A 12,942-nucleotide genomic window follows, 5' to 3' on the forward strand; every position below is an offset into this window, starting at 1 on the left:
AATAAAATATACTTTTTCCAAAGTAGAATGGATAGTACTTAGTTTAATAATATACCCCACCTTTCTCTAAACATATTTACATGAAATATATCAAGGTAACAGTGTATTAAAACCTACCTAAACATGAGCTCTTCTGAATGGCGTGGCCAAAGCTTATCAAAGTGAGAGAAATCACAGTGCTTTTCCAATATAGTGAGGGGCCTTACCAGACGAACACATCGGCTTTCCTAACCGTGAGTGGGTAAACAGGAAGCTAAGTGCTGCAGATGCTGACATGACCGCAATACTTCATAGTACTGCATCCAGAGAGCCAAACACAGGATCTAATCCTGCACACAGCACACACCGGCGAGAGTGCTGATGAACAAGGCCACGCAGCACTGAAGACTTTTGAGGATAACAGTCTCCAGAGAGCTATACTCACTATATCTGCACAACAGCTAAAATTAATACATTACCCAAACTCAGTAGCACTAGTTAGTCATGAATCTTCAATAGCCTACATGAGCTTTTTAAACAAAATCAGAATTAGTTGATGCTCTAAAGTATCTAATTAACTTCCAGTAAGAGATTATGTGTACTCAAAATATCATCAATTTCTTCAATTAGTTTTTTAAAGTAAAAATAAACAACCATTATGAACTAATTCTTCTTAGGATGCAAATGATCTTTACCAACTGAACTACTTTCAGCAAGTTAACCTGTTGTATCATCCTTATCAATTATTTTCATGGCTAGTATTATTTAATAATTGATATTCAATTTCCAATTGAGGGAATTAATAATGTCCTTAAGCTTTCAAGTGAGATACACATTTGCTATCTGGCAAAGAACTTGAGCGCTGTTCCGAAGGATCGCATGCAGTTTCAGGAACGAGTCCAAGGCTTCGTCTAGACGGTTTAGCTTCTTATAGGCGAGGCCTTGAGAAGACAGAAAGCAGCAGCGTCACAGGCAGAACTGCACTCAAAGCAGCAGGATAAGTATTTAAATGCATTCAAAATCATCCAGAAGAAAAAATGAAAGTGTGAACTGCGGCGTTTAAAGAACCATACAGGTTGGGATTTCTCCAAGCAGACATGAGACATGCTGTAGACAGCTCCTGTGATTTTAAAGTGGGGCGGTGGAGGGCAGTTCATCAGGGACAGCAGACAGGAACCGACAAATAGACTCAGAGAATGGAATACATACTGCAGACATGGACCCAGCCATAAAACTTAACAGAAGGGATAAACGTGATGAACTGCACTAAGACATAGTGACTGTAAACGACAGGGACAAGGGTAGATCCTTCTGTCATTACAAAAAAATTCAAAGGACGAGAGTAGAAGGGGCCTAGCTAGGAAAAGAAAGGGGGCAGCAGGAGTGTGGACACTAGAGAGGACAATGGGCAGAGAAGGCAAATACGATAAAAATACTTTTTGTTCATGAAAATGTCGCGAACATGTCATAATAAAACCTATTATTATGTATGATTAATACTCGCTAATAAAATGTTTTAAAAATTCAAAATTTACTTTTAAATTACATAGGAAAAATAAAGCTGTGAGAGTCTAAAAAAATATCTAAAATTTATAAAGTAAAAACAGCATCTAAGTAGGCAATTAAGTGACCCCAGAAGGACTGTGCCCTTTTCTTACCTATGCCAGTACAACCCTTTCCAGATTTCAAATGTCACCTCCTCAGTCCCTTCTCGCCATTTCTCAGTGAGGTGTCTCCACTCCCCACTTCTTCCCTGGTCCCACACCTCATCTCCAGGGCTGGCAGACAATCGACTGGCAGGCCAGTCTTAACCAAACAGAGTAGTTCAGACTGGATGCTTATGTAACTCTCAGTTCATTGTCCTTTTTTAAAAAAATATTTATTTATTTATTTATTATGTATACAATATTCTGTCTGTGTGTATGCCTGCTGGCCAGAAGAGGGCACCAGACCTCATTACAGATGGTTGTGAGCCACCATGTGGTTGCTGGGAATTGAACTCAGGACCTTTGGAAGAGCAGGCAATGCTCTTAACCTCTGAGCCATCTCTCCAGCCCTCAGTTCATTGTTCTAATGAACACAGATCTATTCATCTTTCCTTCTTCCTGTGGTATGTACGTGTATGTGTGCACGCACATGTGCACACACACATCCTGAGGCCAGAGATCATGCTGGGTATCTTCCTCAAGTACTCTCTACCTTTATTTTTTGGAGGTAGGGTCTCTTACTGAACCTGGAACTCACCAATTCATCTAGACTAGTCGGCCAGCAAACTCCAGGTTACCTGCCTTTCTTTGCCTACCTAGCGATGGGATGACGGGTATATGTTGCCTTGCCTGACTTTTTAAGTGAGTGTTGAGAATCAGAACTTAGGTTCTCTTGCTTGTGTGGCAAGCACTTTACCAACAGTCAGATGACTCTCCTCAGTCCCCTGAGTGAGTTTTTATTTGCAAATTCCTAAACACCTGGAAATAGTTGAAGAGCATCAGACACCCAAGGAAAGGTAACAATGCAAAAAAGACAAGGAAAAAAAAACCAAAAATACAAACTAAATTTGTAATCACATAAAAACATTAAAAAAGAAGCATATTTGAAAAGAAACATCGGTAGCCAAAGAAACTAGTCCCATACTACAGACACGTATGTGTTTGGCAACACCTCAGAAGCAACAGTGCTCATATCAGACAGCCTCTGAGGACAGGAAGGGGATGAGACGGTCATGAGCCTTCATGTCTTGTAAGAGTGCAAATAATACAGTCTGAGGTGCTGGGGAGATGCTCAGTGGTTAAGAGCACTGGCTGCTCTTCCGGAGGAACTAGGTTTGGTTCCTAGTACCTACACAGTGGCCACAATCACCTGTAACTCCAGTTCCTAGAGATCTGGCACCCTACTCTGGCCTCTGTGTGTTCCAGCCACACAAGTGGTGCACAGACAGCCATGTGGACAAAACACCCACACACATAAACATGGAAAAAGTATTAAAAATTATGAAGCATATCTGGCAAAACATTAAAATGTGTCAAATTGTGGCACTAAACAGCTTCCAAGTACTTTTTGTATATTTGACATTTTTCCTAATTAAAAAGGAAAATAGGTGCCCCGCCTCCATTTGGGAAACATTTAAAAACACCATCTCATATCATCACAGTCAGTCTTATAACTGTGGTAGACAGAGATATTAGAAAAGTCTTTTTGGAGAACAACATAACAATGATGACCCAAATTTTACATAGCATGGCTTTTGAATCATTAACTCCACTAAGAATAATGCTATTTTCTAAAAGATGTCGACAATGTCTTAATGTCACGTGCCATGTTGAACTCACCAATGTTATAAAGTGCTTCAGTACAAGAAGAATCGTTTCTCAGGGCCTCCTTATAGAATTCAGCTGCCTTCTCATAATCACCGTTGGCAAAAACCGTGTTCCCTTTATTAGTGAGAGCGGATGGGTTATATCTATCTGAGTTCACAGCTAAGTCTGCATAGCTGCTGGCTTGGGCAAATTCATTTTCCTAAAGTATAAAAGATATACAAATTTCAAGTCTAAATTTCAAATCTCCTCATATTGTTCTGAGATTATTAAAACAATAAATGGACTTTCTGAGATTATAAACAAAGATGAACAGAAATAAATATTTTAAATATCTTAGTTTTGACAGGCTATTTGCAGTTGTCAAGCTCAAACAGCCAAGTATCGTATGGCTGGCTTTTCTAGTCTCATGGTTTGATAACAACAGTATTTATATGTAGGTGGTTCCATGTTCAACGCCCAAGCCCCGTGTCCTCATTTGCTGCGCGTTGCCTTCCCACCTGAAGCACTGAAATAGCTGGAAGGGCCTCAGCGTCCCCTGCTCTGCACCTGGCTGCGTCACCCACGAGGCGTTTGTATTTCTGCCCATGCAGTGCTTTCTCCTCCTCTCTCAGCCACAAGCTTGATCAGGACCTTGCCATCATTCCCATGATGCCCATGGACCCCCTTCATTTCATTTCAGCTGTGCCAGGTCAGCGCAGCGAGACTGAGAACCCCTCTAAAATGCCCGACGCAGTAGCAAACACTCCACAGGGTTGGAGCAGTTACCACTTTTGCCTTCCTCCAGGGTCCTTTTCTGCCCCTCAAGAGTAACCCTGTGTCCGTCAGCAGCCACACTCTGCTTTCTCTTCCCCAGGCTCTGGAAACCTGTGCTCTGCTTTCTATTTCCCTTCCTATCTGCATGCTGGCTATTAACTGGGACCTCTGGGTCTGGCTTCTTGTACTTGGTGCGTTTGTAAGGTCTCTGGACCATGTATCAATAGTCTGTTGCTCTTATGGCCGACGAGCATCCATGTATGGACCTCACGGGGTTTATCCCTCGGTCACTGACGCATTTATGCTGCTTTCATTCACCTTTTGGTTGTTAGGGACATCTATGTGTGGACTCTGAACTACAACTTATACAAAAGCTGCTCTCAGGAAGTGGAGTGCAGCTGGGAGAAAGCTAAGCCCTACGATTCTCTTCTGGACAACGAAGAGAACTTAGAAACGCTGTGAGGGCTGCTGTTGAGACTGCCGAGGAGAGGGGAACCCAGCGGAGCCTGCAGAGGTGGGAAGGAGCTGCCAGCTGAGGCAGAGTAAAGGGCAAATCAAGTTTGTAGCTGGAAGGCAACTGGCATAAGTGGCGCCCACCTACTTTCAGGAGCCCCAGTGATTGGCATCTAGTAGGCACTCAATGAATGCTTGTTACAGATGGTGTTCTGCAACCCTACCTAAGTCATTTAACCTGAGATACCCCGTTCTTCATCACAGCACGACGGCTCAGCACGGTCTTGCGGCTGTCAGTCCATGACGGCTGGGGTCCTCACTAGCAGCCTTTCTCCCTCACTTTAGAGACAGTCTTCTTGCTCATGTCTGCAAACTCGGCCCTGGCAGCACTTGTCCCAGGCAGCCCTCAGTTTACCTCTTTCCACTTACATTTTGCATCAGCTTCTCCGGAGGACTTTCCTTAGGTGTGTGCTTAGGCAGAGATTTAGCAATGCAAAAATATCCTATCAACAGCTCTCAGCTGTAAAGACGCAAACCTACCAGGTAATACAGGAACGAGAGGTTGGTGGCAGCTGCGCTTTTCACTCTACTGTCCTTCTTTTCAAACATCTTCAAGGTGTCTACAGCCTAGAAACAGAATGCCTGAAATTACTGCCCCTGTCATACAGCAGTATCCAAAGGTGCGGTTGGGGAAGGGATCTGTGTGGACTGGGGACAGAGGGGACAGGGGAGCAGCTGTAAGTTCAAGAAGACAGTTGGCAGAAGGAAAATTTCATTCAAGAAAAGAACTCATCAAGCAGAAAAGGATGGAAATCTTATAACAAAGAATCACAATTGCATTAAGAGCACACAGATGATTTGAGAGGCCATCAGTCAGAGCTGAGGGAAGGACCGATGACTGGAAGCGGTCAGCTGGGAATAGCGAGCCTTGTCAGTCAGAGAAGCAGTTCCCTCTTTACCCTGCAGCATGGCTGGGATGAGGACCTCAAAACTTTTACCTAATTCGGTATAACTTCTTCGTGACCGAATATTCTGAGGCTTCTAGTTACAGCTATTACAGACTAATCTGTGGGCTATTTTTCAACAGAAAGCAACCAGAGAAGTTACAGAAACACTATAAACAACTTGGAGGCACTGGAGAGCTGCTGAGGTAACCAGAACTTGAAGACCAAGATCCCACAAAGGGTTCCGAATAAAGTACAGCAAAAGGATGAATATATTTTAAGAAAAATGTTCTTTTAAAAGAACACAAGACAGAGGCGAGCACAGGAAAAACGGCTTTTATAAATGTAACTGGGATGCTCGGAGGAGGAGGAAAATGAATCGCTGAACAGTTTTCAAAATCGATAATAGAAAACAATTCTGGGAATGTTACCAAACTATTATCTAAAGTAGATAAATATAATTACATCTTCAAGTCTCAAGAAAGGAAAGTACATGTTTAGCTACCTGACAAGTCTGATAATGCTACACAAATGGCATGTAGAACAGTTAGACACCTTACACGAACAGTGCATGGTTATTCAACCTAGAAATGATTTTCATACAAGAAGGAAAAGGTGAAAAGGGATAGCGGGTTTTATTTTATTCTTTTTTTAAAAAAAATATATTTATGCTTGACATCTTGGTGTCTCTGATTTATGGCAAGCACTTGTGTGCAAGCAAAAATCCTGCCTCTATTTCCTACCACCATCAGCTACACCTACTGCCACTAGCCAGGAGAATGTGTTATGCAGGGCTGGAGTCTAATGCTGGGCCAGCAAGCACGCTGATCCAGGTTGGAATAAGAATGAGTTTTTAAACTATTGGATTCCAAGGTAGGTACAGCCGGCTGAGAATGTAGAAAGGTCTTGGTGTGATGCTTAGCATCACAAAACAACAACAATAACAACAAAACCCCAAATTTCGTAATTTTGGTTCCCATATGCTAGCACTATTTTAAACGGTTTCAATGACCTTAAAAAACGGTTAGTCATTTCTAGGCTAGTCTAACACCAGAAAGGAAATATCCTACATCAGATCCTGCCTTCTCAAGCTGAGGAAGGCAGACCACAGTGAGCTCGAGGTCAATGTAGACTTCACAACAAAACTCTGCCTCAAAACACAAAACCACACACACATGCACACACACCAACAAACAAACAAACAAACAAACAAAAAATACCCCCCCCAACCAAACCAAAACCAAAACAACAAAAAAAATGAGCAAATAAAACAGGAAAAAAAAGGAGATAACAAGATCTGAGTTGATTTTAATAGAAAAAGTTAAGAATGCTTATTTTTTAATTTTTATTTTATTATATGTGTTAGTGTTTTGCCTGCATGTATGTCTGCACTGCTTATATGCCTGAGGCTTGCAGAGGTCATGGGGGCATTAGATTCATGGAGCTGGAATTACAGGTGGTTGTGAGCCGTTATGTGGGTGCTGGGAACCAATCCCAGGTCCTCTGGAGAACAGCCAGTTTCTTAACTGCTGAGCCAGCACTCCAGCAGCAGGAATGGTTAGTTTTGGATGGACAGTTATAAAAACATGAGCTATGGCAATGCACTATTAACCTGTTTTTAAAAAATAAAAACAAACTTAAAAATATGCCAAGATAAAACAGATAAATAAAATTTTCTTCACTATGTCACCTATAACAGTATACTTCATATTCATAAATTAATTTTCAGGTCCCAAGATCACTTCAGCAATATAACAAAGACCAATTTGTCTCACATCTGCAACAGGGCTCATAGCGGCTGTCTGTCTGATACACGGTTTCATGGAACTCAGTTGACCTCAAACTTAACAGGAGCTGAGGATGACCTGAACTTCTGATTCTCCTGCCTCCACCTCCCCAGTGCCAGAATTGCAGGCATGAACTACTGTAGCTGTTGGTGGTATTAAAAAATATTTATTTTAATTATTGTTCTAATTATGTGTATGTGTGTCCTTGTGTGGTTATGCACATGAGAGTGCAGGTGGCCTAGGAGTCCAGAAGAGAGTGTCAGGTCCCCTGGAGCTGGATTTATAGGCAGCTGTGAGCTTCCAGACGTGGGTGTTGGGAACTAAACTCAGAACCTCTGCAGAAGTATGTGCTCTTAACCTCTGAGCCATCTCTCCAGCCCCCGACAGCAGCATGTTTAATGGTTGAAGGTGTGATGGGTTAATAAAATGACAGGACAGATATGAGGATTCTCTGGAAGTTTTAGTGCTTTGTAAATACTGAAAGACTTAAGTATGGTGAATGGATACACACAATTGCCCACTTCCTGGTCCTACAGCATAGCAATCACTTAATTACTACATGAACACAGGGATACGTCACTCTGTTCTCCCCAGTCTCTGGAGAGCAGTTACCCCTTTCTATTGTCTTCCAGACAAGAGGAGGATCCTTCAATCAGGAAGAAGAGAGAAGGCACAGGCTTGGCCAGTTTGGGGAGGATGCCGTGGCTTCCTGAGCCTGGCTGTCTGGGTTGAATGAAGTTCGGAGTTGCAGGCACACATGACGCCCTCACCAGCTTAGGAACCAGGAAACCACGGTCATACAGCTTGCTCTCTTTGCTATCCTGCTTCTTCTTAAAACCCTGCAATCCTCTGCTTCTGTCTCAGCTCTGCTCTACCTGAGCTAGCACTGAAAGGAACAAAACACTCTACCCGACCCTAGACAACCAGGTAGCAGCTTGCAGTGAGGGATGCCAGCGTTCTAAGCCAGTGTCTAGCACAGGGAACCCTTCAATCCCAAGAAACATTTGAAACGGCCTCTGAGAAAGCTGTTCATAGAGGACAAGACAGGAACATCGGACTGCTATTTGGGCTCCCTGCACACACCTGTTTCTCCACGCCTTAGCACTTTGCAGAGCAGTCTGGAAATTCCTAGGCCTGGGCCAACATAAGGGTTAGTAATTTAACAATATGATATATAAGGAAAGTATTTGAATTTCAAGAAACAGAACCAACATGGAAAACATTATTAAAGTTTTATGGGTGGGGTAGAGCTCAGGGGTAGGGCACTTCAATAACGTTCTAAAAAGGAGTTTCCCTGTATTTGCCGCTTGGGCCAACTAACATGAGAAATGCTACTGAACTTACTTGGTTAAAGTCCTTTTGTCTTAAGTATGTAATCGCTTTGTTAATCTCCAGGTCGTTGGCCAGCTCTACGTACTGAGACGCTTTCACCACTTCCACACACCTGTAAGAAAGGCGAGGCGGAAAGGGGTATTCGCTTCATTTCACTCACTTATGCTCCTGACTCCCCCACTCTCTCTCTCTCCAAGTATGCGTACGTGTGTGTGTTTGCACAACGTATATACCCATTGTTGGGTGTACACATATACATATGTGTGTGTGCACATATATGGAGTCCAAAGATCAAGGTCAGTGACACCCTCCATCATTCTCCACCATGACCACGGCAACTCTTACAAGAGAAAGTACTTAACTGGGGCCTGGCTTACAGTTTCAGATCAGCATGGCAGGGAAGCTGGCAGCAGGCACAGCAGGCATGGTGCTGAAATGGTTAAGAGCTAAATCCTGGTCTGCAGGCAGAGAGAGCCTGGGCCTGGCATGAACTTTTGAAACCTCAAAGTCCACCCTCAGTGATACACTTCTTCCAACAATGCTACACTTCCTAATCTTTCTATTCTTTCTAATAATGCCATTCCATGGTGACTAAGCATTCAAATATATGAGCCTATCAGGGTCATTCTTATTCAAACAAAAACACTAATTTTAAAAACAATTAGCTGGGTAGTGGTGGCACAGGCCTTTAATCCCAGCATTCAGGAGCGGGAGGCAGGCGATCTCAAGGAGTTCAAGGCCAACCTGGTCTACAAAGTGAGTTCCAGGACAGCTCAAGATGTTACACAGAGAAACCCTGTTTTGAAAAACAAACAAAAGAAGAAAAAGAACAACAACAATAACAACAACAACAGAAGGCATGGGCTGTTTCATTACCCCTGCTTCAGTGAATAAAGCAGAGGGGTATTTGTCCTAAGGGTGTGGCTCGGTGGCCTATTCCATAATTCAAAACACAGAAACCTTTCTTCAACAGAAGCTTTCCCGAGAAACCTTATATAGAAGAGTCTGCCTGCCTGACACAGGGACAGGGGACTCGGGGTCACTGTGCCTGACACAGGGACAGGGGACTCGGGGTCTCTCTGCACTGTACCTGACAGGGACAGGGGACTCGGGGTCTCTCTGCACTGTACCTGACACAGGGACAGAGGACTCGGGGTCTCTCTGCACTGTACCTGACACAGGGACAGAGGACTCGGGGTCTCTCTGCACTGTACCTGACACAGGGACAGAGGACTCGGGGTCTCTCTGCACTGTGCCTGAAAACTCAGGACTACACAGCAAATATTTATTAAATGTTGACTACATGTCAGACATTATGTATTGGTACACAGGCTGCAAGAGTGAATACAGTAGAGAATAGGAAAGAACAGTAAGGCAAGCTCTTTACAAAAGAATTTAAGGAGTCTGGGGAGCAACACTAGTCTTCCACAGATACTGCAGCTCAGTTTGGAGCACAAGCATGAATGAATTGAGAAAAGGAAAGGTATCCTAGGATGAATAAACAATGTGTCTAAAGATGCAGAAGACCAGCAAGCTGGACCTATTTAAGAAACTCAATTGCTCCATGGGGTAGAAAGCATTCAGGAAGTGGAAAGAGATATGGCCTGAGAAGCAGGCAGAAGCCACATCATTCAGAACTTCTGCGGCAAGCAAGAATGCTCACTGTACTCTCAAAGTTCAGGACAAGGATTGAGGACAGTAAGAAACTGAGTATCGGCGCAAATTCTACTCTTAGAAGAATTACTCTAACTGTGGTGGAGAACCATCAGATGATAGGTAGGCAGGATGGCAGGGTTCTGAACAAAAAGAGGTTTGAAGTATACGGCAGGTAGAAAGAGGCTACAGGAGGCCATTCTGAGAGAAAAGGAGGCAGAAATGATGGGTGGGAGCTTGAATTAAAGGACATGGAACTAAGCTTTGATCTCTGGCTTAGGCAGTTGCTTAATTAGTGGTATCATTGCCTCAGATGGGCAATTCAGGATGGTGCATGTAAATTCACATTAACACGGGTTAAAAGATAAGCTTGGAACTAAAAAGTCTGAATTACAAGCATAAAGAACATAGAGAACACAGGATGAGCCTACAATACAACACTGAGTTTTAGAAAAAGTACTTGGGACTTGACAGGTATAACCGACAGTACGGGCAGAAACGAACTGAAAGCCTTTCCCCTCACACATCCAACAGACTGTCTAGAGGCTTCTACACAAAGAGAGCTTCTGTTTCTCTTAGTACAAAAACTAGCTGTCTTACATTTAACTCACTTCTGTGACTGACTTAATGAGCATAAGGCTGTCCGACATTCCAGACCCCTGCCGTGCAGTAGGTCCGGGTTCACACTGCACCTTGAAAGTAGCAGCAGAGAGGAGACTCTCGTCAGCTCCTCAGGTCCCACCACTTGCTGTCACGGCACACAGAATTGTACCAGCTTATTACAAAGAGCATTATGAAGGACACAGATAAAGAAGGGGATGGCGGCTCAGTAAGATGGTTCAGTGGCTGAAGCCCTTGCTGCACAACCTGACAACTTGAGTGTGACTGAGAGACCAACCTAAAGGAAGGAGAGCGGACTTCACAAAGTGGTCCTCTGCCTTCTCTATGTACGCCATGCCACCCACATCCACATCCCATAAATAGAGAGATAACGCGGTGCATCCTGGTGAGATCTGGAAGGGTCCTTAGCACACAGGGTCCTCCACCTTAAAGTCGAGGATTTTGAGCACTAGATGTGTGAAGGGCTGCAGACATCTGCAATATTGAGAGTACTCTTCCCTTCTTCTTAGAATGTTGTCCTTCCCTCCACTGTTATCTTTACCAGTGTTTCAGTTCTCAACCCAGATAGCAATACAAGAAGATTTCCATGGCTCCATTTATAAATTAGGCTCTCCTACCAAATGATGTCATAGTGCCTTAGAAAGTGTTATGTCAGGGTAATAATCATTTAGATTGCTTTGTTGTTAATATAATGATTCATCAACTTAGTTCAACTGTAAACTTCTTGAATGAAAAAACTGAAAAAGTTTTTTGACTGATCGTTAACTTCAATAACAAGTATTTGCTTTTGGTGTAGCTGTTGCCTTTCTAAGTATGATATTAAATCATAAATGACAAAGAAGACTGATAATTTCATTTCTAAAAGTCCTACTAGAAAATCATTTATAGCAATTCCTTGTTGGATTAAAACTTTTTCGAATTCAGACACCTGAGGTCAGAGGCAATCAGCCATGGTTTTCCCAATCACTGTTACCAACGAAGCTGCCAGTTTAACAACTGGATTATACCCTCAGTGAGCATCCCTGCTTTCCCCATGTGGTTTTCCAGCATGTGACAGATAATCCCATTAGTGTGGTGTATGGAGCTTTAACAACGGACCCTAGCACCAGGAACTGACCTGATTCTATACTATCTGCTTGCCTTAAACCAGTTATAGCCTGGCTAAGAAGGTACTTTTGTCTTGACCACTTTATAAATTCCAATCTTCTGTCTCAAACTGTAGGGTTTTGCAGACCCCTCAGACCATGCTTCTATTAGTGAGGAAATGACGCTCCAGCAGTTCTCGCGGATCTGTCGGCCACTCTTGGGTCATACAGCACATTGAAACGAGTTCTCATATACGGGGTCAGGTTGTTTGGGATATGTATACATACAGTCAAAGGGCTTAGGTGAGGATCTCAAAACCAATGGTTTCTCAACACTAGCTCTTCAGATGCAAAAGAATGAAGTTAGGTCCAATTTTTTAAAAAATATTTATTTATTTATTTATTTATTTATTATGTATACAGCATTCCTTCCATGTATGCCTGCAGGCCAGAAGAGGGCACCAGACCTCATTACAGATGGTTGTGAGCCACCATATGGTTGCTGGGAATTGAACTCAGGACCTTTGGAAGAGCAGGCAATGCTCTTAACCTCTGAACCATCTCTCCAGCCCAAAACTTTTTTTTTCCCACAAGAAGCCGTGGGAGAGATGGACAGTTTGCACAAGCAGCACACGCACACAGACAAAACACATGGGATTCGAACTCACAGACACACGCACGCTCACACACTCACTTGCAAGCGCCCTACACGATGAGCCACCGCGCGGCTCGCTGTTAGGTCCAATTTTAATTCAGTCACAAAGTTAACTTAAAACTGATCACAGACATAACCATAAGACCTAAAACTACATAACTCTCGGGAGAAACCATAAGGCAAAAGCTTTAGGACAGGGCTGGTGAGACAGCTCCGCAGGTAGAGGCACACTCTGCTAAGCCTCCTGACCTGAATTCCGTGCCTGGATCCATACGGTGGAGAGAAAACTGACACCCACAAGTCTGACCTCCACGTGCACACAGTGGTGTGTTCGTGCCCCTCCTCCCAAATAAACATGTAAAAAGC

General features: G+C 43.3%; 1 protein-coding gene across 5 annotated transcripts in view; it reads right to left on the reverse strand.

The window, feature by feature from the left end:
- Window positions 1-12,942, reverse strand: part of Ift88 (intraflagellar transport 88) — a 108,251-nt gene that overhangs the window by 49,465 nt on the left and 45,844 nt on the right. For all 5 annotated transcript variants that reach the window (XM_038310436.1, XM_038310435.1, XM_038310437.1 and 2 more), the window contains exons 15-18: window positions 8,575-8,674; window positions 5,040-5,126; window positions 3,306-3,492; window positions 812-920 (exon numbers count right to left, since the gene is read on the reverse strand). In XM_038310436.1, the coding sequence (XP_038166364.1) occupies window positions 812-920; window positions 3,306-3,492; window positions 5,040-5,126; window positions 8,575-8,674 (483 nt within the window). The remainder of the gene's footprint in view (window positions 1-811; window positions 921-3,305; window positions 3,493-5,039; window positions 5,127-8,574; window positions 8,675-12,942) is intronic.

Source organism: Arvicola amphibius, chromosome 13 (assembly GCF_903992535.2).
Source record: "Arvicola amphibius chromosome 13, mArvAmp1.2, whole genome shotgun sequence".
Classification (NCBI taxonomy): domain Eukaryota; kingdom Metazoa; phylum Chordata; class Mammalia; order Rodentia; family Cricetidae; genus Arvicola; species Arvicola amphibius.